This window comes from Rhinoderma darwinii, chromosome 6, assembly GCF_050947455.1.
Source record: "Rhinoderma darwinii isolate aRhiDar2 chromosome 6, aRhiDar2.hap1, whole genome shotgun sequence".
Taxonomy (NCBI): Eukaryota; Metazoa; Chordata; class Amphibia; order Anura; family Rhinodermatidae; genus Rhinoderma; species Rhinoderma darwinii.
Genome location: NC_134692.1, coordinates 96,717,626 through 96,744,757, shown reverse-complemented (window position 1 = coordinate 96,744,757; position 27,132 = coordinate 96,717,626). Strand labels below are relative to the sequence as shown.

Genomic DNA, 27,132 nt, shown 5'->3' with positions numbered 1-27,132 from the left:
TATTACCTGACCCCATGGACTTCTATGGGAGCCGGGCGGTCGGGAGAACGGCCGAAAATAGGCCATGTCCCATATTTTACGGCCAGGTTTCCCGGGCCGTCAAGAAATCGGTCATGTGAATAGCCCCATTAGGGGTCTATTGTTCGTACTGCAGCCGTGTGACGGACGTTTTTGAATGGCCATCACACGGCCGGGAAACCCTGTCGTGTGAATAAAGTCTTAGCTCATCAAAAACTGAGAATTAGTGATTGAGCTTGCAGAGGGAAAAACTGATAAATAAAATTGCAGAATACAAGTCATATAATGTCCAGAAAAAAGTGTTATTTTCCATGTGCACACTTATGACAGCTTATTCTGAAAAGTCACTTTAAAGGTTAGGTATGCTATAAGAGCTTACTGCAGACTTTATTACTATTAAAGGGGTATGCAGTAAGCCGTTGGCTGCTGCATCCAGGCAGTGAAGGGGTCGGGATTCCGGAAGTAGGCAAGCACGCCGATCTATGCTGTTTCCGTTACTCTCCTAGAAGTGAATGGGAGTTATGAAAACAGTTTAGCACACCGTGCTTGGCTGTGTCTGGAATTTCAACCACATTCACTGCCTAGATGCAACCTCACCAGGCAGGAATCAGGCTGGAATGGCATAGACGGACCGCCGTTCTTGAGATAGGTGCAATTCCAGAGGTCCCGAATCAATTAGACATTTATTGCATGTCTTGAAGATACACCATAATTTTCTGCAGTAAGATAATCCCTTTAACCCCTTGCCGACATTTGTCGTGCGGATAAGTCATGGAAAGCTAGTGCTTCCCGCATTTCCCCAGGTGTCGGCTGCATGTTATAGCTGACACCCTGGGGTAATGGCGAGAACCGAAGTTTGCTCCGATCCCCGCCATTAACCCCTTAAATGAAGCGGTCAAAAGCGATCGCTGCATTTAAGTTGTTTGTAGCTCATCTGAAACTTAGCAATAAAATTGCAGGGGTTCCAGTGGCTGCAATGGCAACCGGAGGTCTAATACTGGCCTCCTGGTCTGCCTAGCATGGAAACCTTTCAGGACCCGCCCGGCAGCGGAGCCTGAAGGGCTTCCATAACCGACGGCAAGATGGTGCCGGCTCAGGAGCGGAGCCGGCGTCATCAGTGGTGGATGTCAGATGTATGTTACAGCTGACATCCACCTGTAACAACAGGAACCGGAGCTAGCTCCGATTCCTGCCATTAACCCTTTAGATGCAGCGATCGAAAGCGGTCGCTGCATATTAGAGGTTGCTAGCAGCTCGGCAGCCCAGCTGTGCAATCAGGGCTGGCGACCGCTGCTATGGCAACAGGAGACCTAACAATGGCTTCCTGCTCTGCCATTACGGTAGCCGATTAGGCCCCGCCGGGAGGTGAAGCCTAATCGGCTTGCTGTCAGTGAATGACTGACAGATCTAAGGCATTGCACTACCTTGGTACTGCAATGTATTAGAAAAAAAAAATTTGACATTTGAACCTTCAAGTCCCCTAGTGGGACTTGAAAAAAAGTGTAAAAAAATGATCAAAAAGTGTAAAAAAAAAAAGGTTTAAAACATATAATAAAAGTTTCAAGTAATGAAAATAAAACACAAACGCCATGATCAATTATCAAGTCCTTTATTATTGAAATAAATAAATAAACCTTACATATTTGGTATCGCCGTGTTGGTAACGGCCTGAACTATAACAATATTATTTTATTTATTCCAAGCGGTGAACGGCGTAAAAAAAAAACCTTAAAAAACTATATCATAATTTATTGATCACTTTTCCGTACAAATATTGGAATAAAAAGTGATCAAAAAGTCACATGTATTCACAAATGCTGCCTATAAAAACTATAGCTCGTCTCGCAAAAAACAAATACTCATACAGCTCCGTCGACAAAAAAATTAAAACGTTATTGTTCTCACAACTTGGCGTCAGAAAAAATACTTTCGTTTTAGAAAAGTAATTTTATTGTGCAAAAAGTTGTAAAACATAAAAAGTGGTATAAATTAGGTATTGCCGGAGTCGTACTGACCCGGAAAATATAGTTAACATGTAGTTTCTAACGCATGGTGAACGCTGTATAAAAAAAAAAAAAACTATGCCAGAATTTGTGTTTTTTGGTCACCTTGCCTTCCAAAAAATAGGATAAAAAGTGATCAAAAAGTCGCATGTACCCCAAAATGGTACCAATAAAAACTATAGCTCGTCCTGCAAAAAAACAGCCCTCATACCACTACGTCTATGAAAAAATAAAATTAGTTAAGGCTTCCATAAGTCAGGAAATAAAAAATATGCTGTTGTGCAGACCCGAGGCGAATTATCAAGGCCCTAAAATTAGGGAACCAGGAAGGGTAGGGCCCAAACATATCTGCTGGAACAACACTTTCCCAGCAAAATTCCCCAAACTGCAAAGGTGCGGAGTATGGACCAAAAGGGGGAATAAAGAAGGAAATTTATCAGTGCGAATGTGGCCTGTGCATAAAGGATTGCTTCACAGCGTAACACACATTTTAGGATTATTTTATTGTTTTTTTAACCCAATTATTATACCACCTGACTATGCTCATGAAGGACTCTGCCCAGCTTACATGTACCTCCACATTATAAACGGAAACACCAGCAATACTCAAACAAAACTACTACCAAGCAAATCCACGCTCCAAAAGCCAAATGGCACTCTCTCCCCTCTGACCCCTACAGCATGCCCAAACAGCTGTTTACTTCCACATATATGGCATCACCATACCCGGGAGTAACCTTTTAACAATTTTTTGGGTGTAAGTCTCCTGTGGCATAAGCTGGGCACGACATATTTGACACTGAAATAGCATATCTGTATATTTGCGCCATCCGCAGCGCAATCATTTATTGAAAAGTCCTGTACGGTGAAAATGCTCACTACACCTCTTAATAAATGCCTTGAGGGGTGTAGTTTCCAAAAAGGGGTCACTACTCAGGGGTTTCTTTTACTATTTCACATCAGAGCCCCTGCAGTTGTGAACCGCTACTTTGTAAATCGCCAAATTAGGCCTAAATTTTACATGGTACTCTTTCAATCCTGAGCCCTGTCAAATGTCTAGGCAAAATATTAGGGCCACATGTAGGGTGTTCCTAAAACCGGGAAACACAGCATAATAATTAGAGAGCTGTCTTGTTATGGTGGCACAAGCTGGGCACCACATATTGGCATATCTATGGATAAATTCCAATTTTCACTCTGCAACATCGAGTGCACGCTAATTTCTGCAAAACACCTGCGGAGTTAACATGCCCACTATACACCTGGGTGAATTCCTTGAGAGTGTCGTTTCCAAAAGGTGGTCACTTCTGGGAGGTTTCCACTGTTTTGGTCCCACAAGGGCTTTGCAAATGCGACATAGCGACCAGAAACCAATGAAGCAAAATCTGCACTCCAAAAGCCAAATGCCACTCCTTCCCTTCTGAGCCCTGCAGTGTACCCAAAAAGCAGTTTATGACCACATATGGGGTATTGTCGTACTCTGGAGAAATTGCTTTACAAATGCTGGGGTTCTTTTTTTCCTTTTTTTGTTGAGAAAATGAAATATTTTGAACTAAGGCTACATCTTATTGAAGAAAAGGGAATGTTTTTATTTTCACTGCCTAAGGCCTCATGCACACGACCATAAAAACTCCCGTTATTACGGGTCGTAATTACGACCCGTAATAACGGGTTCATAGACTTCTATTGGCGACGGGTGCCTTCCCGTTTTCTCACGGGAAGGCGCCCGTGCCGTTGAAAAAGATAGAACATGTCCTATTTCAGGCCGTAATAACGGCACGGACAGTCCATAGAAGTCTATTGAGCTCTCGTAATGACGGGTGGCTACATGTGTGCACCCGTCATTACGGCAGCGTTGCTAAGCGACGTCAGTAAATAGTCACTGTCCAGGGAGCTGAAAGAGTTAACTGATCGGCAGTAACTCTTTCAGCACCCTGGACAGTGACTACCGATCAGTATAAACCTGTAAAAAATAAAAATAAAAGACGTTCATACTTACCGAGAACTTCCTGCTTCCTCCAGTCCGGTCTCCCGCCCGTTGCCTTGGTGACGCGTCCCTCTCGACATCCGGCCCGACGTCCTGGATGACGTTTCAGGCCATGTGACCGCTGCAGCCAATCACAGGTCAATCACAGGCTGCAGCGGTCACATGGACTGCTGCGTCATCCAGGGATGTCGGGCTGGATGTGAAGAGAGGGACGCGTCACCAAGACAACGGCCGGGTAAGTATGAATTTCTTTAACTTTTATTACAGAAAGGGCTGTCCCTTCTCTCTATCCTGCACTGATAGAGAGAAGGGGCTGCCGATTAGTGCAGTGCTATTTTGCCGCCAAAAACGTGCCCGTAAATACGGGTGGAATACGGGTGACACCGGACTCATATTTACGGGCACGGGTTCGTAAATACTGGTGCAAAACGGGTCGAATACGTGTGACACCGGACCCGTATTTACGCCAGTATTTACGGGTGGGAAAAAATACGGTCGTGTGCATGAGGCCTTATTCTAATAAATTCTAAGAAACACCTGTGGGGTCAATATGCTCACTACACACCTAGATTAATTCCTCAAGGGGTGTAGTTTCCTAAATGGAGTCACTTTTTAGGCATTTTCATTGTTTTGTCCCCTCAGGGGCTTTGCAAATGCGACATGGCCTCCGCAAACAATTCCTTCCAAATGTGATCTCCAAAAGCCAAATGGCTCTCTTTCCCTTCTAAGTCCTGCTGTGTGTCCAAACAGCAATTTATGACCACATGTGGGGTATTGTTTTACTGGGGAGAAATTGCTTTACAAATTTTGTAATGCCTTTTCCCCTTTAGTTATTGTGGAAATGAAAAAAAAATTAGCTAAACCTACATTTTCTAAAAAAATTAGATTATAATTTTCACGGCCTAATTCCAATAATTATACTAACCGACACAATTTAAAGACCTTTTTTTTTCTTTGCAGCTTCTTTCCTACTGTGTAGCTGACTAGGGGAAGGGGTTAACTGCTCTCAGGTGATATAAATTAGCCTGCAGGCCTCAGTTGAGCTTGCTGTGTTTTTGGACTAGCTGAATTAAGTGGTTTGTGATATAAGTGGAGTTATTAAACCGGAGTGAAAAACAGGAGTTAAAGTCCCTGTAAGTACTCTTCCTTTCTTTTTACTTTTTGAATTGTTCACTGTTTTTATGTAACTGGGATAATGGACAGCAAGATTGTAGGTTTTCTTCAGTGCACAGTTTGCCATATGTATGCACGACTAAAGCCGGAGTTCCAGGGTGAATACCTCTGTGGCAGATGTGAGCATGTTGTTCACCTGGAAGCTTGCATTATAGATCTAGAGGAGCAAATTGCAACACTGAGGGCGATAGACAATCTTGAGCAGAGCATGCTACTCACTGAGCAAACAGTTAGTGGGGTAGAACTGGAGGGTGAAGACATGGGACAGCAGGATCAGGCAAGTAGCTGGGTTAATGTAGTTAGGGGCAGTAGAAAGGGGTCCAAGAAAAGGAAGGCCGGTCCTGTTTCTGATATTCCAAGCAAAATTGCCAAGTTGGGTGATGATGTGAGGGTGTCAGTCTCAGAATTGGCAGCCCTAGCGGATACTGATCTCCCTAACAGCCGGGACAACAGCCCAGCTAGTAGTCGGCAGGATGGTAATGCAGGTAAGGCAAGAAAATTTGTAGTTGTAAGGGATTCAGTAATCAGGAAGATGGGTAGAATAATTTGTCGCCATGACCGCCTCAACCGAATGTTTTGCTGTCTCCCTGGTGCCAGGGTTCGGCATGTGGTGGAACGGGTGGATAAATTACTGGTGATCATCCAACTGTCGTGGTCCATGTGGGTACCAACGATAGAATAGATGGTAGGTGGAGAAGCCTTAAGAATCACTTTAAAGAACTAGGCTACTAGTATTCTCAGAAATACTGCCTGTGCCATGCACATCACAGGAAAGACAGCAGGAGCTCAGCAAATTAAATGCATGGCTTAAGTCCTGGTGTAGAGGAGAAGGTTTTGGGTTCCTAGAGCACTGGGCTGACTTTTCATTGGGATACAAACTGTATTCTGAAGATGATTTGCACCTAAATGGAAGGGGGCCCGCTGTGTTGGGGGAGAGAATTCTAGCTGGGGTGGTGGAGTATTTAAACTAGAGCGGAGGAGGGAGGTCAATGTAGAAAATAAAGGGGTAGTTAGGTTAGAGAGGGGTCAAACTATATTGGTGGGGGAGAAACAGACTGTGGGGAGAGAACTAGACAACAGGATAAGGAAATCCTTTAGTTACAAAACAGCAATGAAAATAAAAATGACCAAATAATATCACATAATCACATTTCTGATAATGAAAGTGAAAAATTGAAAGGCAAGTTAGAGTGTATGTTCACAAATGCCAGAAGTCTGGCAAGCAAAATGGGGGAGCTTGAGGCCTTGGTACTGGAGGGACATATTGATATAGTTGGTGTTGCTGAAACATGGCTAGGCTCTTCACACGACTGGGCTGTAAATCTACAGGGTTTTACACTGTTTTGGAAAGACAGGACAAATAGGAAAGGCGGTGGTGTATGTCTGTATCTGAGAAGTGATATGAATGCGAGTGTGAAAGAGACATTAGAGGGTGAAGATTGTGTGGAGGTTGAAACCTTGTGGGTGGAATTACAAAGGGAGGTGAACACTGAAAAAATTACTTTTGGTGTAATCTATAGATCCCCAATATAACTGAAGAGATAGAAGGTCAAATATATAAACAAATGGAGCGGGCTGCACAGGCTGGTAATGTAGTGATAATGGGAGATTTTAATTACCGGGATATTAATTGGGGTCATGGTTCGGCTTCAACTGCAAAGGGGAGAAATTTCCTCAACCTGTTGCAGGAAAATTTTATGGGCCAGTTTGTGGAAGACCCGACTAGAGGTGAAGCTCTGTTGTATCTGGTAAATTCTAATAATGCAGAGCTTGTTGGGAATGTCAATGTTCGTGAAAACCTTGGTAACAGTGATCACAATATAGGTACATTTTACTTATGCTGTAAAAAACCAAACACAAGCTGGGAGGGCAAAAACACTTAATTTTAAGAAGGCCAATTTCCCCAGGATGAGGGCTGTAATTCAGGATATAGACTGGGAAGAACTAATGTCAAATAATGGTACAAATGACAAATGGGAGATTTTAAAATCTACATTTGGTAATTATAGTGCAAAATGTATTCCTATAGGTAAAAAGTATAAACGACTAAAATTAAACCCCACATGGCTTACACCTTCTGTACAAAGGGCAATATATGACAAAATACAAATCTGAAGGTACATCTGTAGCCTTTGTAAATTATAAAGAGCTTCATAAAATCTGTAAAAAGGTAATAAAATCAGCAAAAATACAAAATGAAAGGCAGGTGGCCAAGGATAGTAAAACAAATCCCCAAAAATTCTTCAAGTATATACAGTGAAGGAAATAAGTATTTGATCCCTTGCTGATTTTGTACGTTTGCCCACTGTCAAAGACATGAACAGTCTAGAATTTTTAGGCTAGGTTAATTTTACCAGTGAGAGATAGATTATATTAAAAAAAAAAAAAAAAAAAAGAAAATCACATTGTCAAAATTATATATATTTATTTGAATTGTGCACAGAGAAATAAGTATTTGATCCCTTTGGCAAACAAGACTTAATACTTTGTGGCAAAACCCTTGTTGGCAAGAACAGCAGTCAGACATTTTTTGTAGTTGATGATGAGGTTTGCACACATGCTAGATGGCATATTGGCCCACTCCTCTTTGCAGATCATCTGTACATCATTAAGATTTCAAGGCTGTCACTTGGCAACTCGGTACTTCAGCTCCCTCCATAAGTTTTAGATGGGATTAAGGTCTGGAGGCTGGCTAGGCCACTCCATGACCTTAATGTGCTTCTTTTTGAGCCACTCCTTTGTTGCTTTGGCTGTATGTTTCGGGTCATTGTCGTGCTGGAAGACCCAGTCACGAGCCATTTTTAATGTTCTGGTGGAGGGAAAGAGATTGTCACTCAGGATTTGACAGTACATGGCTCCATCCATTCTCCCATTGATGCAGTGAAGTAGTCCTGTGCCCTTAGCAGAGAAACACCCCCAAAACATAATGTTTCCACCTCCATGCTTGACAGTGGGGACGGTGTTCTTTGGGTCATAGGCAGCATTTCTCTTCCTCCAAACACGGCGAGTTGAGTTAATGCCAAAGAGCTAAATTTTAGTCTCATCTGACCACAGCACTTTCTCCCAATCACTCTCAGAATCATCCAGATGTTCATTTGCAAACTTCAGACGGGCCTGTACATGTGCCTTCTTGAGCAGGGGGACCTTGCGGGCACTGCAGGATTTTAATCCATTACGGCGTAATGTGTTACCAATGGTTTTCTTGGTGACTGTGGTCCCAGCTGCCTTGAGATCATTAACAAGTTCCCCCCGTGTAGTTTTCGGCTGAGCTCTCACCTTCCTCAGGATCAAGGATACCCCACGAGGTGAGATTTTGCATGAAGCCCCAGATCGATGTCGATTGACAGTCATTTTGTATGTCTTCCATTTTCTTACTATTGCACCAACAGTTGTCTCCTTCTCACCCAGCGTCTTACTTATGGTTTTGTAGCCCATTCCAAACCTTGTGCAGGTCTATGATCTTGTCCCTGACATCCTTAGAAAGCTCTTTGGTCTTGCCCATGTTGTAGAGGTTAGAGTCAGACTGATTAATTGAGTCTGTGGACAGGAGTCTTTTATACAGGTGACCATTTAAGACAGCTGTCTTTAATGCAGGCACCAAGTTGATTTGGAGCATGTAACTGGTCTGGAGGAGGCTGAACTCTTAATAGTTGGTAGGGGATCAAATACTTATTTCTCTGTGCACAATGCAAATAAATATATATAATTTTGACAATGTGATTTTCTTTTTTTTTTATATAATCTATCTCTCACTGGTAAAATGAACCTAGCCTAAAGATTCTAGACTGTTCATGTCTTTGACAGTCGCCAAACTTACAAAATCAGCAAGGGATCAAATACTTATTTCCTTCACTGTAAATGCAAAACAGCCAAGGTCTGAACATGTAGGACCCCTAGATAGTGGTAATGGGGAGTTGGTCACAGCGGATCAAGAGAAGGCAGAGCTACTAAATGGGTTATTTAGCTCTGTATATACAACAGCAGAAAGAGCAGCTGATATAGCCGGTGCCAGTGCTGTTAATATATCAGTTGATATACTGAATTGGCTGAATGTAGATATGGTCCAATATAAATAAAATAAAATAAATGTAAATAACTGTAAGATCGCCGAGTGTCTGTGTCTCCAATGGCAGCCTGGGACCTAATAAAGGCCCCCAGGTCTGCCTGTAGCGAATGCCTGCTAGATCATGCCGGAGGCATGACCTAGCAGATGCCTGTCCGTTTTAAACGGACAGGCAGTAATACACTGCAATACAAAAGTATTGCAGTGTATTATAATAGTGATCGTAGAATCGCATATTAAAGTCCCCTAGAGGGACTAGTAAAAAAGTTAAAAAAAAAGTTTAATAAAGTTAATTAAAAAAAAAAAATGAAAAAAAATGAAAAACCCACTTTTTCCCCTTACAAAATGCTTTACTATTAAAAACCCAAAATAAAGTAAAAAAGTTATGCATATTTAGTATCGCCGCGTCCGTAACGACCCCGACTATAAATCTATTACATTATTTAACCCGCACAGTGAACGCCGTAAAAAATTTAATAAAAAAGGATGGAAAAATTGCTGTTTTCTGTGCATCCTGACTTTAAAAAAATGTGGTGCCTATTTTCAAAAAGGGCTCTAGGTCTTCCCTGGGTAGTTATAGACTAGTAAGCTTAACATCAATCGTGGGGAAAATGTTTGAGGGGCTATTGAGGGACTATATACAGGATTATGTGACAAAAATAGTATTATAAGTGACAGCCAGCAAGGTATTACTAAGGACAGAAGTTGTCAAACCAACCTGATTTGTTTTTATGAAGAGGTGAGCAGAAGCCTAGACAGAGGGGTCGCTGTGGATATAGTGTTTTTGGACTATGCAAAGGCATTTGACACTGTCCCTCATAGGCGTCTAATGGGTAAATTAAGGACAATAGGTTTAAAAAGTATAGTTTGTAATTGGATTGAGAATTGGCTCAAGGACCATATCCAGAGAGTTGTGGTCAATGATTCCTACTTTGAATGGTCCCCAGTTATAAGTGGTGGACCCCAGGGTTCCGTGCTAGGGCCACTATTATTCAACATATTTATTAATGATATAGAGGATGGGATTAATAGCACTATTTCTATTTTTGCAGATGACACCAAGCTATGTAGTAATGTTCAGTCTATGGAAGATGTTCATAAATTGCAAGCGGACTTAAACGAACTAAGGCCTCATGCACACGAACGTAAAAACGGCCGTAATTACCGGCCCATAGACTTCTATTGGCCACGGGTACCTTCCCATTTGCTTACGGGAAGGTGCCCGTGCCGTTGAAAAATATGGAACATGTCCTATTTCAGGCCGTAATTACGGCACGGGCAGGCCCATAGAAGTCTATGGTGCTCACGTAATTATGGGTGGCTACGTGTGTGCACCAGTGATTACGGAAGCGTTGCTAGGCGATGTCGGGATAGTCACTGTCCAGGTTGCAGAAAGAGTTAACTGATCGGCAGTAACTCTTTCAGCACCCGGGGCAGTGACTACCGCTGGAATTAATAGTATTAAAAGTTAACTTACCTGATTCTTCCTCCAGTCCGGCCTCCCAGGATGACGTTTCATCCCATTTGACTGCTGCAGCCAATCACAGGCTACAGCGGTCACATGGACTGCCGTGTCATCCAGGGAGGTCGGACTGGATGTCAAAAGAGGGGCGCGTCACCAAGACAACGGCCGGGGTACGTATGAACTTGTTTTACTTGTTTGCCGCTGCGGCAACTCTGCCCGAAATGGCTGCCCCTTCTCTCTATCCACCACTGATAGAGAGAAGGGGCTGCCGACAAGTGCAATGCAATTTTGCATAGAGAACGGGTCCGTAAATACGGGTGGAATACTGGTGACAACGGGCCCGTATTTACGGGCACGGGTCCATAAATACTGGTGGAATACGGGTCGAATACGTGTGACAAAGTGTCCGTATTTACGCCAGTATTTACGGGAGGAAAAATATACGTTCGTGTGCATGGGGCCTAAGTGTACGGACGTCCACTTGGCAAATTAAGTTTAATGTAGATAAATGTAAAGTTATGCATCTGGGTACCAACAGCCTGCATGCACCATATGTCCTAGGGGGAGCTACACTGGCGGATTCACTTGTTGAGAAGGATCTGGGTGTACTTGTAGATCATAAACTAAATAACAGCATGCAATGTCAATCAGTTGCTTCACAGGCCAGCAAGATATTGTCGTGTATTAAAAGAGGCATGGACTCACGGGACAGGGATGTAATATTACCACTTTACAAAGCATTAGTTTGGCATCATCTAGAATATGCAGTTCAGTACTGGGCTCCAGTTCATAGAAAGGATGTCCTGGAGTTGTAAAAAAATACAAAGAAAAGCAACGAAGCTAATAAGGGGCATGGAGAATCTAAGTTATGAGAAAAGATTAAAAGAATTAAACCCATTTAGCCTTGAAAAAAGACGACTAAGGGGGACATGATTAACTTATATAAATATATTAATGGTACATACAAAAAATATGGTGAAATCTTGTTCCATGTAAAACCCCCTAGAAAAAACAAGGGGGCACTCCCTCCTTCTGGAGAAAAAAAGGTTCAATCTGCAGAGGCGAAAAGCCTTCTTTACTGTGAGAACTGTGAATCTATGGAATAGTCGACCGCAGGAGCCGTCACAGCAGGGACAGTAGATGGCTTTAAAAAAGGCTTAGATAATTTCCGAGAACAAAAAAATATTAGCTCCTATGTGTAGAAATTTGTCCCTTCCGTTTTCCCATCCCTTGTATGAACTTGATGGACATGTGTATTTTTTCAACCTTACTATGTAACTATGTAATTTCTGCAATAAACATGTGCGGTCAAAATGCTCGCTATACCTCTAGATAATTTCCTCAATGGGTCTAGTTTCCAAAATGGGGTTACTTGTGGGGGGGGGGGTGTTTCACTGTTTTGTCCCCTCAGGGGCTTTGCAAATGTGACATGACCTACGCAAAACATTTCTGCTAAATTTGAGGACCAAAAGCCAAATGGCTCTCTTTCCCTTCTAAGGCTGGGTTCACACGAGCATGCTACGTCCGGAATGGACGGAACGTATTTCGGCCGCAAGTCCTGGACTGAACACACTGCAGGGAGCCGGGCTCCTAGCATCATAGTGATGTACGATGCTAGGAGTCCCTGCCTCGCTGCTGGACAACTGTCCCGTACTGTAATCATGTTTTCAGTATGGGACAGTAGTTCCACGGAGAGGCAGGGACTCCTAGCATCATACATAACTATGATGCTAGGAGCCCGGCTCCCTGCAGTGTGTTCGGTCCTGGACTTGTGGCCGAAATACGTTCTGTCCATTACGGACGTAACATGCTCGTGTGAACCCAGCCTAAGCCCTGCCGTGTGTCCAATCAGCCGTTTATGACCACATGTGGGGTATTGTTTTACTGGGGAGAAATTGCTTTTCAAATTTTGTGGTGCTTTTTCTCCTTTAGTCCTTGTGCAAATGACAAAAAATTAGCTAAACCTCCAATTTCTTTTAAAAAAATTTAGATTTTAATTTTTACAGCCTACTTCCAATAGTTTCTTCAAAAAACCTGTGTGGTCAAAATGCTCACTATACCCCTATGTAATTTCCTTGAGGTGTGTAGTTTCCCAAATGGGGTCACTTTTTGGGGATTTCCACTGTTTTGGCACCGCAAGAGCCCTTCAAACCTGACATGGTGCCTAAAATATATTCTAATGAAAAGGAGGCCCCAAAATCCACTAGGTTCTCCTTTGCTTCTGAGGCCTGTGCTCCAGTACATTACCACACTAGAGCCACATGTGGGATATTTACTAAATCTGCAGAACCCGGGCAATAAATATTGAGTTGCATTTCTCTGATAAAACTTAAAATGGAATACATTTCTGCAAAAAAATGAAATTGGTAAATTTCACCTCTACTTTCCTTTAATTCCTGTGAAACGTCTAAAGGGTTAAGAAACTTTCTAAATGCTGTTTTGAATACTTTGAGGGGTGTCGTTTTTTAAAATTGTGTGACTAATTGGGGGTTTCTAAAATATAAGGCCCTCAAAGCCACTTCACAACTGAACGGGCCCCTGTAAAAATAGCCTTTTGAAATGTTCTTGAAAATGGGAGAAATTGCTGCTAAAGTTCTAAGCCTTGTAACGTCCTAGAAAAATAAAAGGATGTTCCAAAAACTATGCCAATCCAAAGTAGACATATGGAGGATGTTAATTAGCAACAATTTTGTGTGGTATAACTGCCTGTCTTACAAGCCGATACATTTAAATTTAGAAGAATGTTAATTTTCATAATTTTTGGCCAAATTTTGGCATTTTTTACAATTAAATACTGAACGTATAAAGAAAATTTTTACAGTAACATAAAGTCCAATGTGTCACGAGAAAACAGTCTCAGAATCGCTTGGATAGGTAAAAGCATTCCGAAGTTATTACCACATAAAGCGAAACATGTCAGATTTGAAAAATTAGGCTCTGTCAGGAAGGTCAAAGTGGCCAAAGAGGGAAGGGGTTAAGTTTAATGTATAAACAATATGAGGTAAGCTACTGCTAGTGGTAACTGCAGTCAGCCAGAAATGTATAATTTAAGGCTATACCTATTCAGATTTTAAACTACAGTATGTAGGGGAAAATCATATCCCAGACCATATATATATATATATATATATATATATATATATATATATTATAACCAAGAAGAAATTCAGCAGCACTCCAATTTAAGCAAAAATTAAAGTGCTTTATTCAATCGAATGCAGAGATGCGACGTTTCTGTCCAGCCTTAGGACCTTGCATCCTTGACAAAGGTCCTAAGGCTGGACAGAAATGTCACATCTCTGCATTCGATTGAATAAAGCACTTTATTTTTTGCTTAAATTGAAGTGCTGCTGAATTTCTTCTTGATATACTATACAGTCCTTAGATCAGGATTATCTGCTGTGCACCCGTTACTGTAGTGGGATTTGCTACAGAGTGCTGCTGTCTTTCATACATATATTATAATCTGTACAGAATATTGTATTTATTCAGATTTTATTTTTTTTAAATTGTGTTCACTTTTAAGTTCAATTTAAAAGGTTGTTTCTTGTTGTCCATAAAACACACTTAATATTTTTGTACTTCTATAAATACAACAGTAATACAATGAAGACTGTATATAAAAAAAAAATGTGTTGACCTACTTTCCCAAATGTACCTTTTTGCGCATAAAATGTGAAGTTCATTTCAAAATTTTCTTTGTTGCCGTTATGTGTTTCAGGTGTGCTCTGGCTGTCCGTGGTGTCTGAAGTACTGTTCATTTTACTGTTAGTCGTTGGATTCAGCCTTATGTGCCTAGAATTCTTTCAATCAAATAACGTTGTGGATGGTCTGAAGTTGAATGCATTTTCTGCTGTCTTCACTGTATTGTCAGGTAACATAAAAATCTTTTTGAAGACAAGTAAAAACAAAATGTCATATGAGTAAAATAACTTAAAACTTTGAGTAAGCTATCTACATCCACATTTCTATGTCTAGCTGCACACATATTTCAAATACAAAACCAAAAAGAGCTGATAGCTAATGAAAAAAATATATGAATAGCATGTCCTGTTTTCTTTAGGCCACGATCACACACAGTTTCAAAACCGTTTTTATGGCAGTTTTCGGCTCAGGTTTTTGAGCGATAGATAGATAATTATATCTTCATGCATATATATATATATATATATATATATATATATATATATATATATATATATATATATATATATAAATTGCAAAAAAAAATTGTTATACAAATGAAGATTATTATTATTTCTATCTGCCTACCTCTTTGTCTATATCTTTCATATCATATACATATACTGTATATGGATGTAGATCATATATAGAGGTACGGTTTTAGGCCCATGAACACGGACGTAAACTTGGTACCGCAATTACAGAACGTAATTGCGGACCAAAGTATGGACCCATTAATTTCTACTGCCAACGGACACCTTCCCGTATATTTACGGGAAGGTGTCCGGGCCGTAGAAATGACCCGCAAAAAAAAGGACGTCCTATTTTTTTATTTTACAGACCGTGCTTCTGATTTTACAGTCCACAAATGCTAGTGAATGTCCGCGGTCGGCCATGCCTGTAATAACCGGCCGTGATTACGGGCAGGGACGTGTGCAGGGGGCCTTAGGCTGGGGCTACACGACAACTTTGGACGTGACACTGGTTACATACACAAAGATCGCTTTGGAACCAGCATTGGAAAATTTGCACTCCAAAAGTCAGTTTGCACACCATTCAATGTAAGCTCTGCCTTTCGCCCAGCATGTAAGAAATGCACAGAAATTTAGTATCGCTGAAGTCGGCAGAAGTTGCCAAATATGTATTCAGGTGTGTTTATCCGGTGGCATGCACCGGATGTGAAAAAACATCACCTAAATTCACATATTCATATTTTTTTAAAATTGATCTCCCTTTTTTCCTTCTACATTTTTGAACAAGTAAAATATATCTATAATTTTTTTTTACAAAAAATGGAAGCCCAACATGTTCTGGGAAAAAACAAGACCAAATACATGTAGGTTGGAAGAGTAATACAAGAACAATTTGCTTTTAAATTGGCGCATGGCTAAAACTTGAAATGGGCCTGGTCAGGAAGGGGGGTAAAGCCTCCGGTCAGGAAGTGGTACAATAATACATTCCAAAACAACACCATAAAACCACTCATCCAATTTCACCGAATTTCATTTAAAAACACAAGCAAAATACATTACAAAAAAACACATCCATTAGCATTCCCCCCACCACCACCCACTGCCCACAGAGGGGAAAAAAACAAAACAGGGGAATACTCCAATCCACACCAAACCTCCACTCAACCGTCAGAGTCACTACATAACCAGCTGACTATTATTTTCTTTTTTTGGTTTCCCATACATTCCATATTTCAGAAACATTATGCCCCTGACCCTTATTTCCGTATATCACCTTTTCCATTTTTACCAAATTACACGCAGTCCTACTTCCTTCCATTAGTGTGGGTGGTACAATTGCTTTCCAGTTTTTCAGTATTTGAAGTCTAGCCTGGAGCAATAACTTAGTTATTGCTCTCCTTTCAGCCCAAATGTTTTACCCCACCCAGTGTACAAGCCACTGGGTCATAGTTTAACTGTATCTCAAAGATATTATTAATCTTTTTTATAATTTCTGACCAATATCTAAAAAGTTTAGGACATTTCCAAATTAGGTGCACGAATCCTGCATGATCTTCTCCACAACTTTGACACTTATATGAATCTAATATTCCTATTTTATTAACACAGGCTGGTGTATGATGTAATCTGTTTTTTATTTTTTTTACAATAAGCTGTACTTTTAGATCATCATTTTTCATTTTCACCATGAATAAAAAAGAAAAAGCACCCCAACTATTGTAAAGCAATTTCTTCCGAGTATGGTAAAACCCCATATGTGGTTATAAACTGCTGTTTATATACATGGGAGGGTTCAGAAGAAAAGGAGTGGTATTTGGCTTTTGGTGCGTAGATTTTGCTGGAATGGTTTGTGGACGCCATGTCACATTCGCAAAACCCCTGATGTACCAAAAAAATGTGACCTCATTTTAGAAACTACATCCCTAGTGGCATTTAGCAAGGGGTGTAGTGAAAATTTAGACCGCACAGGTATTTTTCAGAAATGAATACGCAGTGGATGATGCAAAGTGAAAATTAAAATTTTTCCAGATGTGCCCAGCTTGCGCCACTGAATATTCGTACCCCATAAATTAAGCGGGTTCTCCCGGGTATGGTAATGCCTTACTTGTGGACGTAAACTGCTGTTTGGGCACACTGTAGGGCTAAGAAGGGAAGGAGCGCCATCTGGAGCATGGATTTTTCTTTTATACTAGTTTTGTTTGAGTATTACTGGTATATCAGTATATAATGTGGGGGCATATTTAATCAGTGCAGAGTACATCAGGGCATAATAAGAGGGTATAATAATGGGGTAAATAATGCAATTATCCATAAATGTGTGGTACGCTGTGAAGCAATCTGTTACGCACAGGCCAGTTTCGCACTGATAAACGGTGTCTTTTGTAACACTCTGCACGTTTTGGTGACATTTTCTCCTTTGTAGTATGGGAAATTTAGCTGGGAAAATGTTGAGCTGGTATAATACGGGTGCACCCGCTTCCAGCAGATGTGCTATGTCCCTTCCCTTCCTAGTTCCTAAATAGGAGGGCCCTGAAACTGAAGGATTGTTTCCCTCCGGCCTGCACATAGACATTTTTTTTTATCACCGCATTACTTGTGCCAAATTTTTTCATTTTTTGGTTGATGGAGCAGTGTGTAGGCTTGTTTTTTGCGAGACTAGCTGTAGATTTTATTGGTACCATTTTGGGACACTTACGACTTTTTGATCACTTTTTATTTCATTTTTTGGAAGTGGAAATGAGCAAAAACAAGCAATTCTGGAAAAGTTTTTTTTTTTTTTTTTTTCAGCATTCACCTTGTGCCATAAATTACATGTTAACTTTATTCTGCGGGACGATACGATTACTGCGATTCAAAATTTATATGGTCTTTTCATGTATTGCAGCTTTTGCACAATAAAATCACTTTTTTTAAAAAAAAACATTTGTTTTCTATGTCGCCATATTCTAAGACACATAACTTTTTTATTCTTGCGTGGACAAAGCTGTGTCAGGAATTTTTTATTTGTGCGACGGGTTGTCGTTTTTATTGCTACATTTTCGAGTAAATGTGACTTTTTGATCAATTTTTATTCCATTTTTTGAATGGAGATGTGACCTAAAAACAGGGATTCTGGCGTTGTTTTTCATAAAAAAATTTACGGCGTTCACAGTGCGGGAAAAAGTCGTTACGGAAGAAGTGATACCAATTATGTATAGTTTTCTTTATTTAAGTTTTTTTCCAATAATAAAAAGCTTATTATGGGGAAAAAGGCAGTTTGACTTTTTATTAATTGAAACTTGTATTTTTTTTATTTTTTTGACAACATTTTTATTAACTTTTTTTTTTACTTTTTTTAAAAAATTTGTCCCACTAGGGGACTTGAAGGCTTGAAGCCACGATTGCTATTCCAATACACTGCACTACATATGTAGTGTAGTGTATTAGAGCTGTCAGTTATTCATGACAGCAAGCTCTCCACGCGGTCCTCATCGGTTTCCGTATAAGGCAGGCACGGAGGCCGTTATTTGGCCTCCGGTTACAATAGCAACACAGCAATTGCGCCGCTGGGGTGCCGGTCGGCTATAAACCCCTCAGATGCTGCGCTCCCAAAACAGCACTACACATGTCTGTGGGTTGTGTTTGTTATTGCAATTCAGCTCCATTGAACGGAAGGGGGCAGAGCTGCAATACCATGCACAACACGTTGTAAAGTGTGGTGCTGTTTTTGGAAGAAGGTAGCCATGATTTTCATATCCTTGACAACCCCTTTAATCCCTTCAGGACTGAGCCTGTTTTGGCCATAAGGACGAAGCCGATTTTCTCAAATCTAACATGTGTTACCTTATGTAGTAATAACTTGGGAATGCTTTCACCTATCCAAGTGATTCTGAGATTGTTTTCTCGTGAGATATTGTTCTTTATGTTAGTAAAAAAATTTGGTCGATAAATGTAATATTTATGTGTGAAAAACACCAACAATTTTGAGAAAATGTGCAAAAATTAGCATTTTTCTAAAATAAATGTATCTGCTTATAAGACAGACCGTAATACCACACAAAATAGTTACTATTTCATATATTCCATATGTCTACTTTATATAGTTTTTTGAACATTCTTTTATTTTTCTAGGACGTTACAGGGATTAGAACTTTAGCAGCAATTTCTCATATTTTCACATTTCAAAAGCCCAATTTTTCAGGGACCAGTTTAGTTCTGAAGCGGCTTTGAGGGCCTTATATATTAGAAAGACCACATAACTCTCCCCATTTTGAAAACTGCACCCCTCAAAGTATCCAAAACAGCATTCAGAAAGTGTTTTAACCCCATAGGCGTTACTCAGGAATTAAAGCAATGTAGAGGTGAAATTTACAAATTTCATTTATTTTTGCCAAAATTCATGTGTAATACAATTTTTCTTTTGTAACACAGAAGGTTTTACATGAGAAATGCAACTCAATATATATTGCCCAGATTGTGCAGTTTTTATAAATATCCCACATGTGTTCCTAGTGTGCTTATGGACTGAAGCACGGGCCTCAGAAGCAAAGGAGCACCTTGTAATGACGGGGGGTAGGGAAACGGACAAGTGAGCCCTAGTCTACCCGCCACTCTGTCCCTGCCTACTTGCAACGACCCGCCCTAGGCGACGGGGTACAACTGGGCGGCGGTCCCTGCGCTCAGTAAGTGCACGACAAACACGACAAACATACAAGGGAATACAAGCAAGGGAAAGGGGCAGTTGCCCACGGCAACACCGTGAGCAACCAGAGTGGTGAACGAGCCAAGTCAAGCCAGGAGTGTGCGAGGTACCAAACGAAGAGCAGAAGAGTATTCAGTAAGCCAGGGTCTGTATGGAGCAGGATCAAAATAGAAGGAGCTGTAGCTGGGCCAGGAAACCACACGAAAAGAATCACAAGCACCGAGGGACAGGAAGGGCAGGCTTAAATAGACCGAGGGCAGGAGCTAGCTGAGTCTGGCCAGGTTGCAATAGGCTCTCCCACTCCTAAGCCTGCCAGCCTGAGTGGTGGAAGCTGGAGTCAGTCTCAGGGATGTAGATTCAGGTGCTGACTGATTAATTATGGGAGTTAACCCCGAAGCTGTGCCTGGCAGATCCTTTACAGTACCCCCCTTTTATGAGGGGCCACCGGACCCTTTCTAAGTGGACCTGGCTTACTGGGGAAACGCAGGTGGAACCTCCTGACCAATACCCCAGCGTGAACATCCCGGGCGGGTACCCAAGTCCTCTCCTCGGGCCCGTATCCTCTCCAATGGACCAGGTACTGGAGGGAGCCTTGGACCATCTTGCTGTCCACAATCTTGGCCACCTCGAATTCCACCCCCTCAGGGGTGAGCATAGGAAAAGGAGGTCTCCTCGAGGGAGCCAAGGATGGGGCGCAGCGTTTAAGGAGGGAGGCATGAAACACGTCGTGTATACAAAAAGACGGGGGTAACTCCAGCCGGAAGGAGACAGGATTGAGGACCTCAATGACCTTATACGGCCCAATAAACCGGGGAGCAAACTTCTTGGACGGAAACTTGAGACGCAAGTTCCTAGACGACAACCACACCAGATCCCCGACCATAAACAGGGGGTTAGCAGAACGTTTTCTATCAGCCTGAGTTTTTTGTACGCTCTGGGACGCCTCTAGGTTCTTCTGAACCTGGGCCCAGACTGTGCACAGTTCCCGATGAACGACCTCTACCTCGGGATTGTTGGAACTACCAGGTGAAACGGAGGAGAACCGTGGATTAAACCCAAAATTACAGAAAAAGGGGGAGACCCCTGACGAGTTACTGACCCGGTTATTAAGGGAAAATTCGGCGAGTGGAATGAATGAGACCCAATCATATTGACAGTCAGAGACAAAACACCTTAAATATTGTTCTAGAGATTGATTAGTCCTCTCAGTTTGGCCATTGGTTTCAGGATGGAAGGCAGAGGAGAAGGACAGATCAATCTCCAACTTCATACAGAAGGCTCTCCAAAACAATGGAACAAATTGTACCCCTCTGTCCGAAACAATATTGACAGGGACCCCATGGTGACGCAGGATGTGTTTGACAAACAAGGTAGCCAACGTCTTGGCGTTGGGTAGTTTCTTGAGGGGCACAAAGTGGCACATCTTACTGAAGCGGTCTACTACCACCCACACCACCGACTTGCCTTGGGATGGAGGCAAATCGGTGATATAATCCATGGAGATATGTGTCCAAGGTCTCTGGGGAATGGGCAACGAACGCAGTAAGCCCGCTGGTCGGGACCTGGGAGTCTTGGACCTAGCACAAACCTCACAAGCGGCGACGTAGGCCTTAACGTCTTTAGGCAACCCAGGCCACCAATAGTTTCTAGTAATGAGGTGTTTGGTACCCAGGATGCCTGGATGACCAGATAGTGCGGAGTCATGATTTTCCCTAAGTACCCTTAGCCGGAATTGCAGGGGAACAAACAGCTTGTTCTCAGGAAGGTTCCCGGGAGCTGAACATTGATCAGCAGCAATATCAGAGACTAAATCAGAATCGATCGAGGAAATGATTATACCTGGAGGCAAAATACAAGCAGGATCTTCCTCTGAAGGAGGGCTGGCCATGAAGCTACGCGACAGTGCATCAGCCTTAATATTTTTAGACCCAGCCCTATAGGTAACCAAAAAATTGAATCTGGTAAAAAATAACGCCCATCGAGCTTGTCTCGGGTTTAGCCTCCAGGCAGATTTTAGGAAAACCAGATTCTTGTGGTCGGTAAGGACCGTTACCTGGTGCCTAGCCCCCTCCAGGAAGTGGCGCCACTCTTCAAATGCCCATTTAATGGCTAAGAGTTTGCGGTTGCCAATATCATAGTTACTCTCAGTTGGCGAAAACTTCCTGGAGAAGTAGGCACAGGGGCGGAGATGGGTGAGGGACCTGGTACCCTGGGACAAGACAGCCCCCACTCCCACCTCAGGTGCGTCAACTTCCACGATAAATGGCTCCATTTGGTTGGGCTGAACCAGCACCGGGGCCGAGATAAAGCACCTCTTAAGGACCTCAAAAGCCTGGACAGCCTCAGGAGGCCAGTGGAGGAGATCAGCTCCTTTGCGAGTGAGGTCCGTAAGAGGCTTAGCCATGACCGAGAAGTTAGCAATAAATCTCCTGTAATAATTAGCGAACCCCAAAAAACACTGTAACGCCTTCAGGGAGGCAGGTTGGACCCATTCCGCCACAGCCTGAACCTTGGCGGGGTCCATGCGGAATTCATGATGAGTGAGGATTTGACCCAAAAATGGTATTACCTGTACCCCAAACACACATTTTTCGGTTTTGGCAAACAGTTTGTTTTCCCGAAGGACCTGGAGCACCTTCCGGACATGCTCAATGTGGGAGGACCAGTCCTTGGAAAACACCAGTATGTCATCAAGGTACACTACAAGAAATATCCCCAGGTAATTTCTCAAAATCTCATTTATGAAATTCTGGAAGACCGCAGGGGCATTACACAACCCAAAGGGCATGACGAGGTATTCGAAATGGCCTTCGGGCGTGTTAAACGCAGTCTTCCACTCATCCCCCTCTTTGATGCGGATAAGGTTATACGCCCCCCGTAGATAAAACTTAGAGAACCATTGGGCCCCCTGAACCTGATTGAAGAGATCAGGAATCAAAGGAAGGGGATACTGGTTCCTTACCGTGACCTTATTCAGGCTACGGTAGTCAATGCATGGCCTAAAACCACCATCCTTCTTCCCTACGAAGAAGAAGCCAGCACCTACCTGAGAAGTAGAGGGACGAATGTAACCCTTGGCCAGGCATTCCTGGATATACTCTCTCATGGCTTCACGTTCGGGACAAGAAAGATTAAATATCCTACCCTTAGGAAGCTTAGCTCCTGGTACCAATTCGATAGCGCAATCGTATTCTCTATGAGGAGGTAACACTTCGGAGGCCTCCTTAGAGAAAACATCAGCGAAGTCCTGAACAAACTCGGGTAGCGTGTTCGCCTCCTCAGGGGGAGAAATAGAATTAACAGAAAAACATGACGTAAAACATTCATTACCCCATTTGGTTAGCTCCCCAGGTTTCCAGTCAAACGTGGGATTATGCAACTGCAACCAGGGAAGGCCTAGAACCAAATCGTACTATAATCCCTGCATCAACAGTACAGAGCACTGCTCCAAATGCATGGAGCCAACAAGGAGTTCAAAAACAGGGGTATGCTGTGTAAAATAACCATTAGCAAGAGGAGTGGAGTCGATACCCACTACCGGGACAGGTTTAGGCAAATCAATCAGAGGCATAGCAAGAGACATAGCAAATTCCACAGACATGATATTAGTAGAGGACTCTGAATCCACGAAGGCACTGCCGGTAGCAGACCTACCACCAAAAGAGACCTGAAAGGGAAGCAAGATCTTAGTACGTTTCCTATTTACGGGAAATACCTATGCGCCCAAGTGACCTCCCCGATGATCACTTAGGCGCGGAAGTTCTCTGGCTGCATTCTTATGCTTAGGACAGTTGTTCACTTGATGCTTGTCATCCCCACAGTAGAAGCAGAGACCATTCTTCCTGCGGAATTCTCTACGTTGTTGGGGGGACACGGAGGCCACGAGTTGCATAGGTATCTCTGAGTCTTTTGGGGAGGAACGAAGCAACGGAACTTCGGGAGGCATCATGGGGGAGTCGGAGGAGAAAACACATAAACGTTCACATTGTCGTTCCCTGAGACGTCGGTCAAGTCGTACCGCTAAAGCCATAACCTGGTCGAGGGAGTCAGAAGAGGGATAGCTAACTAGCAGGTCTTTCAGGGCATTCGACAGACCCAACCTAAACTGGCACCTTAAGGCAGGGTCATTCCACCGAGAAGCTACGCACCACTTCCTAAAGTCAGGACAATACTCCTCAACAGGTCTCTTACCCTGACGTAAGGTCACCAGCTGACTCTCGGCAAAGGCAGTCCTGTCAGTCTCGTCATAAATAAGTCCGAGAGCGGAAAAGAAAAGATCAACGGAGGAAAGTTCAGGGGCGTCAGGAGCCAAGGAGAAGGCCCACTCTTGGGGCCCTTCCTGGAGCCGGGACATAATTATACCCACCCGCTGGCTCTCAGAACCTGAGGAATGAGGCTTTAAACGAAAGTAAAGCCTACAACTCTCCCGAAAGGAGAGAAAAGCCCTCCGGTCCCCTGAGAACCGGTCGGGCAACTTGAGGTGGGGTTCAAGAGGTGAGGTGAGGGGAACTACCAAGGTAGCATCAGGCTGGTTGACCCTCTGAGCCAGGGCCTGGACCTGTAGGGAGAGACCCTGCATTTGCTGAGCCAGGGTCTCACGGGGGTCCATAGTGGTGTCAGGGACCAGGGTAGACTAGGTATGGGCTTGTGATTATGTAATGACGGGGGGTAGGGAAACGGACAAGTGAGCCCTAGTCTACCCGCCAGTCTGTCCCTGCCTACTTGCAACGACCCGCCCTAGGCGACGGGGTACAACTAGGCGGCGGTCCCTGCGCTCAGTAAGTGCACGACAAACACGACAAACATACAAGGGAATACAAGCAAGGGAAAGGGGCAGTTGCCCACGGCAACACCGTGAGCAACCAGAGTGGTGAACGAGCCGAGTCAAGCCAGGAGTGTGCGAGGTACCAAACGAAGAGCAGAAGAGTATTCAGTAAGCCAGGGTCTGTATGGAGCAGGATCAAAATAGAAGGAGCTGTAGCTGGGCCAGGAAACCACACGAAAAGAATCACAAGCACCGAGGGACAGGAAGGGCAGGCTTAAATAGACCGAGGGCAGGAGCTAGCTGAGTCTGGCCAGGTTGCGATAGGCTCTCCCACTCCTAAGCCTGCCAGCCTGAGTGGTGGAAGCTGGAGTCAGTCTCAGGGATGTAGATTCAGGTGCTGACTGATTAATTATGGGAGTTAACCCCGAAGCGGTGCCTGGCAGATCCTTTACACACCTAGAGGATTTTGGGGCCTCCTTTTTAAAAAAAATATATTTTAGACACCATATCAGGTTTGAAGAGGTCTTGTGGTGCCAAAACAGTAAAAAATAAATAAAAGTGACCCCATTTTGGAAACTACACCCCTCAATGAATTTATTTAGGGGTATAGTTAGCATTTTGACTGCACAGTTTTTATGCTAAATGTATTTGAAGTAGTCTGTGAAGATGAAAATCTACTTTTTTTTCTGAAAAAAATATAGACATTTTTAATTTTCACAAGGCATAAAGGAGAAATAACACCCCATTTGTAAAGCAATTTATCCTGATTACGGAAATACCCCATATGTAGTAATAAACTGCTGTTTAAACCCACAGCGGGGCTTAGAAGTGAAGGAGAGCTATTTGGCTTTTGGAGCTAAGATTTAGCTGAAATGGTTTTTGGGTGTCATGTCGCATTTGCAAAGCCCCTGAGAGACCAAAACAGTGAAAATACCCCAAAAGTTACCCCATTTCGGAAACTACACCACTTAAAGGAACAGTGTCATCACAATTTTTTTTTTAATATGTTAAAGATGTTAGTGCTTTATTAAAAACGTTTATATTTATTTGTGTGTTTGTGTTTTACTTTTTCTTATTTTTACACTTTTTCTTCTCTATGGGGGCTGCCATTTTTTGTTCCATTTCTGTATGTGTCGATTAACGACACATACAGACATGGAATACGGCAGCCACAGTCCCATAGAGACTGCGAACGGGTCCCGTCTCATCCACTTCTGTGTACGCCGTCTGTGTGGGAACTGCGCATGCGCCGCTCCCACACAGTCCAACTTGAAATTGGCGCCGTCCAGCGCCATTTTCCTGTGGACCGGAAGTCGCGGCCGGACAGTAATATTACTACTTCCGGTCGCGGCTTCTGGACTTGTGCACTTGGACCAGCGGCAGCAGACGGAGCGGACGGGCCAGAGGGAGCCGCGGCGGCAGGAGCAGGTAAGAGATTTCAATGTATGTTTGTGTTTGTGTACGTTTACTACTGTATGTAAACCTACTACACTGTGTGTTAGCTCAAAAAATGGCGACACACAGTGTAGGAGATTAGACCGTTCAAACCCCTCGTTTATCCCGGCACTAGCCAGGATAAAGGAGGGGGGGATGCTGAGAGCTCACTAGAGCGAGGGCTTTTTACCCAATTTTGCAATGCTGCAATTTTGGGAATAGCTCCATCTAGTGACCAGCAATGGGAAATATTATAAATTAGAATTAATTTATAATATTTCCTGACTCGTGAAAAAAAAATAAAAAATTTGAACAATGTTTAACCACCTACACACTAAATGTTTAATTAAAAAAAAAACAACATGTTTTTCTGGCAACACATTACCTTTAAGGAATCTATCTAGGGGTATAGTTAGCATTTAGACCCCACAGGTCTTTTTCAGAATTTATTAGAATTAGGCCGTGAAAATGAATATCAACATTATTCCCACTAAAATGTTGAATTTTTGAATTTTCACAAAGAATAAAGGAGGAAAAAGCCACCCAACGTTTGTAAAGCAATTTCTCCTGAGTACGGCTATACCCCATATGTGGTCATAAATGCTTTTTTATTAGAAATTAATTAACGCTTTCTGGACTGATCAATTTTTTGCTTTTTGATTTTCATTTTTCTCAGTCCCCGCATTCCAAGAGCCATACAGATTTTATTTTTCCGTCAATAAAGTCGCGTGAGGACTCATTTTTTTGCGGGACCTACTGTAGTTTTTATTGGTACCATTTTTTTTGTTACGTACAACTTTTTGAGCACTTTTTATTAACATTTTTTTTTAGAGCTGAGGTGACCAAAAAACAGCAATTTTGGCATTTTTTAATTCTTTATTATTTACAGCGTTCACCGTGTGAGTTCAATAATGATATATTGTAATAGTTCAGACTTTTATGGACGCAGCGATGCCAATTTTGTGTATTTTTAAAAAAAATTATACATTGCTTTAGTGAAAGAATTGGGAAAAGGGTTTTCTTTTGGACTTTAAATATTTATTTAACCCTTTCACGACCAATGACGAAAATGAACGTCATGGTCGGCTGCTAGTTCCGGCACCATGACGTTCATTTTCGTCAGTATTTCAAACTGTCACTCTGTGTAAACACAGAGTGACAGGCGCGCGCTAACAGCTGTCCTAGACAGCTGTCACATCAGTCTCGCCGGACAGCAGACCATCGCCGCTGCTTTCGGCAATTTACCCCTTAAGTGCGGCGACGGATTGCCGTCGCCGCATTTAAGTGGTTCGAAGCACATCGGCAGCCCTCACCAAGTGATCGTGGGGGCTACCGATGCTTGTCGTGGCAATCGGAGGTCAGACAATGACCTCCGGGTTGCCATGT

General features: G+C 42.6%; 1 protein-coding gene across 2 annotated transcripts in view; it reads left to right on the top strand.

The window, feature by feature from the left end:
* Positions 1 to 27,132, top strand: part of GSG1L (GSG1 like) — a 418,206-nt gene that overhangs the window by 334,357 nt on the left and 56,717 nt on the right. Inside the window, exon 3 of one of the 2 annotated variants that reach the window (XM_075830072.1) lies at positions 14,431 to 14,583. The exons of the other annotated variant lie outside the window; for it this stretch is intronic. Within the exon in view, the coding sequence (XP_075686187.1) occupies positions 14,431 to 14,583 (153 nt within the window). The remainder of the gene's footprint in view (positions 1 to 14,430; positions 14,584 to 27,132) is intronic. 2 annotated transcript variants of the gene reach the window in all.